We start from the raw sequence: 6,000 nt of genomic DNA, 5'->3' as shown, positions 1-6,000 counted from the left end.
CCTGTATGGGCTGTGTCCATGCCGTTATGGAGATAACCAAACTTATTCTATCTCATCTTGCATGGGCTGTGTCTGTGCCTTTATGGAGATACCCAAAGTGCCAAGCTTTTAATTTCAGGATAGGAGTGGGGAAGATCGTTGCCTTCATCCTACAAACCCCTTCTATCCCATCCTGCATGGGCTGTGTCTGTGCCTTTATGGAGATACCCAAACCCCTTCTATCCCATCCTATGTGAGCTGTGTCCATGTCTTTATGGAGATACTAAAACCCCTTCTATCTCATCCTGCATGGGCTGTGTCTGTGCCTTTATGGAGATACCCAAAGTGCTTCTATCTCATCCTGCATGGGCTATTCCATGCCTTTATGGAGTTACCCAAACAGCTTCTATCCCGTTCTGCATGAGCTGTGTCTGTGCCTGTATGGAGATACCCAAACAGCTTCTATCTCATCCCACAGGAGCTGTGTCCATGCCTTTATGAAAATACCCAAACCCCTTCTATTCCATCCTGCATGGGCTGTGTCTGAGCCTTTATGGGGATACCCAAACCCCCTCTATCCCATCCTGCATGAGCTGTGTCCATGCCTTTATGGGGATACCCAAACCCCCTCTATCCCATGCTGTGTGAGCTGTGTCTGTGCCTTTATGGGACACCCAAACCCCTTCCATCCCACCCTGCACGGGCTGTGTCCATGCCCTGCCCCACCAGGCTCTGTTTACCCACCAGGCTCCCTGGGTCCCCCCTGAGCTGGAATTCCCCGGGCTGGCTCTGCCGTGTTTGTGTCTGACTCTCCTCCTTTCCTGCCGGATCTCTCTGCATCCAGCCCCGCTCGGAGCCATCGACCTCCCTCCCTCCCACCCCCGCCCGGTGCCAGCCCTGCCACAGCCAGGAAACCTTTCGGAAATGGCATTATTGCTATTTTATAGCGCTGCAATGATCGCTGCTGCAGCCTGCTCTGCGCACAGAGCTGCTCTCTGCATTCAGCATCCCGAAACCCATCCTGGATCAGCCCCCCAGCCCCACATCACCACACACTGGCCACATCCTGGCACCGATTTCTCTCTCTCTCTCGTCTCCTTTGCCCACGGCAAAAACTGAACTTGTGACCCAGATGTGAGCAGCCTGTTATCTCGTTATCCAGCCCAGCTTCCCCAGCAGCCTTTTATCAGCAGATAAACCCCCGAAATTCAGGCTGGGTACCTGAGATGGGCTGAGATTCGCAGGTTAAAGAGGTATAAGAAGCACAGGTTTGCCCATAATTATTTTCCTGAATATCTGTCGATACTAATTAAAATTGTTTCCCATAATTAAATTTAAAACAGCAAGGGAGAGCAAGGGGTCGCTGAAATCCTTTTCTTTTGAATCACTCAGGGATAAAAGGGGTTTTCAAATCAAATTAGTAAAAAAAAACCAATTCCCATTTTCTCCCCCTGGCTCCAAGAGAGGGACAGATTGTGGGGTGCTTTGGGGCTGCCCTGAGCCTGGCTGGAAATGGGGTTTGAGGAGGTGTTGGGGTTCTGTAGGTGGCTGTAAGGAGAATTCAGGGTGTCCCCCAAACCCAGTGACACCCCAGGGCTGGATCAGGCAGGGAATGAGGAACTGGCTGTGCCCAAATCCCACCCGTGCCAGGACAGCAAGGACAGTGCTGCTCCCCTCCCTCCAGGCAAACCCTGCTCAGGCTGAGCTGCTTTGGGGCTCTTACCTGAAACTGGAGCTCCTGCTTGCTTTAATTGATGCACAATGCCATTTTTATGGAGGAAAGGGGCTTGGATACAGCACTGCCAAGCTTGGCTGGAGACGCCAGGAGGTTTTGGGGGCTGGAGGAGCCATCCCCTTGAGCCTGGACACCCCAGGACACCCCTCACATGCAGAGCATCTCTCCAGGCACCAAAACTGCAGGGTTTTGTTTTGTCCTGAGCAGGAACATCCCACTGTCCTGGCACATCTGCCTGGCATCACCAGCATCCCCTGGAGCCCAGCACAGCTCTGGGAAGCAGCTCTGAACACTTGGCTGGGGCTCTGAGCAGTGACCTGAGAGCCCTGCCCAGCTCAGGACACAGGGTTTGGCAGAGCTGGGCTCTGTGAGTGGCTCTGGGGACATCCCTGGGCTGCTGCAAGGTCACCAGGGCTGGGTGAGCCCACTGAGGGGAGCAGGGCCATGCCATGGCAGTGGGAGCTGATGAAAGCTGCAAAACTGAGAGATCAGGAGAGGAAACAACAACACACATCCACCTCCTGCCCTCCCCAGGAGGGATTTTGGGACAAATCAGTGAGCTTGTCATTGTTATTTTGGATGGAAGGAGGTGACAGCTGCACCTGAGGGACAAGATTCAGCAGCTCCAGGGGACTGGCAAGACCCAGGTAAAGAAACCTCGTGGTGGGGGAACAGCTCCTGGCTCTCCCCTTGCACAAAGGAAGCTGTGCCTAAAGCCCAAAGCAGCCCAGCTCTGCCAGCCTGGGGTCTCCCAGGGCTGGAAAAGCCAGGAGAAAGGAGGCTGAGGAAGAGGGGGATCATGAGCAGCTCACCAAAATTAGCCAGGCAAGCTGACACCGTCCAGCTGGGGCGGCTGTGCCAGCAGCCACGTGGGGACATCCAGAATATCTCAGGGTTTGGAGCTGCCTGGGCCCAATTCCCGTGGTGCCTCCATCCCCAGGGGCTTCCTCAGGCCCCAGGGATGCTGGTGTTGGTGGCAGCTGGGACGTGGTGCAGCACATGGGGACAGAGGTCCTGGTCCTGCCCTCCGCGGCGCTGCGAGACATCACTGCCTTTAGCTGCTGTAATGGGTTTCTAAAATTAGCTGCACACTCTGCCCTTGGACTGGAGCAGGACATTTCTCAGTTGTTTAATATCAAAAGTCCAAAAAAAAAAAAAAAAAAAAAAAAAAGGAAACAGAGCACAAAAGCCAGCCCAGTCAATGCAAGGCTAAGTTTATTTTATCACTTGTCCAACAGAACTCGACATCTATTTTAAGTCATTTATGAGGAGTACAAGTGTGAATAGCTGCAGAAGTTTTGCAATTCCAAGACACCACATACAGCTGCTAAAAAAAGCAAATTTTAACCTTCCCAACAAAGCCTCAAAAAGCAGCCCACCCTTCCCGAGATCATGTTTCCCATCTACTGATTTCAGGCAGCTAAAGCTCATCTCCCCCAGTGAAGTGGATTGGTTTGTGCAGAGAGCCCCAGCCATGGCAGCATCACCCCCTCACTGCTTCCCTTCCACTTGGGCTCAGTTTTCCCTGTGCTGAGCAGGACAGGTGCAGGTTGGTCCCTCAGGGTTTAGCCCTCCCTTCAATTTAGGAGTATTTTACATTTTGCCATTGGCCACAGCTCCTATAAATAAACCCTGGCTGCCTGTGGCAGATGTGAGGCCTTTCCCTGCTGCGTGCTCTGTTAGAGGCCCTGGCTCCCAGCTACTGGAACGGGGATGGATGGGAACCTGCAATGAAATATTAATTGGGAGCAATGCTGCTCTCCTGTCTACAGAGGGGAATTTTAATTGAGGGCCACGTTAACAAGCCAATACCTTCCCTCACCATGTGGTCGCAGCAGGAAGGAGAGATTGCTGGGACCTGCTCTTTTTAATTGGAGCTTCTCCTATCACCTCTGTCTCCCCAAATCAACCCAAATTAGCAGCCCAGTGCTCATCACCCAGCAAACCCCATCACCAGCAATTGCTTGATTTGACTTGTGGTTTCCTAAGAGGCAGAAACCTCTCAGCAAGGAGAGTCTGGAGCATCCCTGTGAGGTCAGGCCTGACCAGCAGCACCTCCCTTCATGCCCTTTGAGTCCTAGATATTCCTAATTATTCCCAAACTGAGGGCTCCAGGTCAAGAAGGGCATCTGTGAGTGCCCAGCAGGATGGGCAGCAGATGCCCAGGGCTGGAGAAAAGCAGGAATTCTCAAACAGCACAACAACACCTGACAATGCAAGCTCAGGAGGCTGCCTCTCCTCCCCATTTCTGGCTGGATTTAGCCCACCCAGTGCTGCACTGGGCTTCAGACAGGAGGGAGAGAGATGTGGGTCTGGCAGGAGGGGAACCTCTGCTCTTGCATTTTCCACGTGTTCTGCTAAGGACTGAGCTCTCTGAGGAAAGCACGGGAACTGCTGCAGCTCTCAGGGCTGGAAAATGATTCTCTCTTATGGCTGAGGTTTTTAATTTCATGGGTGGGAGTGGGGGGATCACTGCCTTCATCCTACAAAGCAGAGAGCAAAGCACAGCACAGCAGTGGGGACAGCTCCGGCGCCGTGTCCAGCTGTCACTGCCACATGCCAGCCACGTCCCCGTTCCTGTGGAACTCGTGCAGGTGGTCAGCATACCTGGGGAGAGGGCAGAGCCACGTTAACCTGCAGCCAGCCCCAGGGTGCTATGGCAGCACCCCAGGGTGCTCGGGCAGCCCAGCACCGATTCCAAGGGGTCATTCCTTGAGGATAAGCACTGTGCTCTGCTCCAGCCATGGCCAGCAGGGAACTGGAGTCATGGCACCCCTCAGGTCTCCAGGATCATGTTTATAAACCTTTATTATAAACCTTTATCAGGATTCCTCGTGGGCAGGAGAGGCTTTGGAGAGCACCCAACTGAACACAAGCGGTTGCCCTGTTCTGTGAGCTTTTTCTCTCCCCTTCCCTCACTGGGTTTAAAGCCCAATTCCCTGGCCTTGTTTCCAGCACTGGGGTACCCAAAAAATCTGCTGCAGACCACCAAGCCCCCCACCAGCCAAGCCCTGTCCTCACTCACTTCTTAGCACAGAAGGCAGAGCAGTCCCGGCCCACGCTCTCACTCCAGGCAGTTTTGTAGAGCACCTGCAAGGGAAGGAATGGGATCAGCTCTGCTCTAGGATGGGTTGATCCCATCCCAGCCCCTCCTCACGGCAGCCTGTGCCAGCCCAGCCCTGCCAGCCCATCCTGAGAGGCACCTGTGACATGGGTGTGCAGTGACAGGACAAAGGAATGGCTTCAGACAGAGAGAGAGCAGGTTTGGATGGGATATCAGGGAGGAATTCCTCCCAGGTTTAGATGGGATGTCAGGGAGGAATTCCTCCCAGGTTTAGATGGGATATCAGGGAGGAATTCCTCACAGGTTTAGATGGGATGTCAGGGAGGAATTCTTCCCAGGTTTAGATGGGATATCAGGGAGGAATTCCTCCCTGTGAGGGTGGGCAGGCCCTGGCACAGGGTGCCCAGAGCAGCTGTGGCTGCCCCTGGATCCCTGGCAGTGCCCAAGGCCAGGTTGGACAATATTTGGAGCAGCCTGGGACAGTGGAAGGTCCCTGCCCATGGCACTGGAGGATTTTTAATGTCCTTCCCACCCACACTGTGACTCTGTGGTCACCAGCGTGGGGAACCCCAGTGTGCTGCAGGGGCTGCCCTCAGGATGGTCAGGATGACCTTTCCCTGTGGGTTATTTTTACTGGGACAGTGCTGCTGTGGCTGGGGTGGTTTGGGAAAAGGCTCAGGGCTGCACATGGATGGAGATGTATTTTTGGAACAGCTTAAGGAAGGTCAGTGCTTGGCTGGGCTCCTTTTTACCTTGGTGCCTCTGTGTTCCCATTGCAGAGCCGAGGTCTGAGGAGGCAGAGCTGAGGCTTGGGAGGAGGGATAAGCTCTCCCATCCCCAACTGATTGGTATCCTTGGGGATTTGTAAGCTGTTATCACCAGGGAATCCCTCTAACCACCAGCAAACCCAAAGCAGGGTTAATTGAGTTAATTGAAGTCTCCCAGGATCAGTGGCAAGGATGTCACTCCCACTGTGGGGATGGAGGAGCAGGGGCTTCCTCCAGTCCCTGTGGCACACACAGCTCATCCCCAGCCAGGCAGTGCTGGATTTCAGGCTCTTTTGTGTCTAGATGATGTAAGATCATTCCAGCCATGTAATATTTATGAATTTTCCTTTTTTTTTTTTTTTTTTTTTGGGTTAGAGCTTTAAAGTTTAATGGTGTTTAACTTTTTATTTCCTTTACTCCTTTCCTTACCAAAATAACTTTGAGAGCAGGACAGA

The 6,000-nt window shown here is 53.2% G+C and overlaps 1 protein-coding gene across 1 annotated transcript in view; it reads right to left on the bottom strand.

Moving 5' to 3' along the window:
* Window positions 1-2,961: 2,961 nt before the first annotated feature.
* The window catches only part of CUX1 (cut like homeobox 1), a 273,252-nt gene continuing 270,213 nt past the window's right edge, over window positions 2,962-6,000 (bottom strand). Inside the window, exons 22-23 of the mRNA XM_058817804.1 lie at window positions 4,740-4,804; window positions 2,962-4,321 (exon numbers count right to left, since the gene is read on the bottom strand). Of these exons, the coding sequence (XP_058673787.1) occupies window positions 4,261-4,321; window positions 4,740-4,804 (126 nt within the window). The 3' untranslated portion in view covers window positions 2,962-4,260. The remainder of the gene's footprint in view (window positions 4,322-4,739; window positions 4,805-6,000) is intronic.

Source organism: Ammospiza caudacuta, chromosome 20, assembly GCF_027887145.1.
Source record: "Ammospiza caudacuta isolate bAmmCau1 chromosome 20, bAmmCau1.pri, whole genome shotgun sequence".
In the NCBI taxonomy this organism is placed as follows: domain Eukaryota; kingdom Metazoa; phylum Chordata; class Aves; order Passeriformes; family Passerellidae; genus Ammospiza; species Ammospiza caudacuta.
Note: the sequence above shows the minus strand (reverse complement) of the source record. Positions and strands in the feature narration are given on the sequence as shown.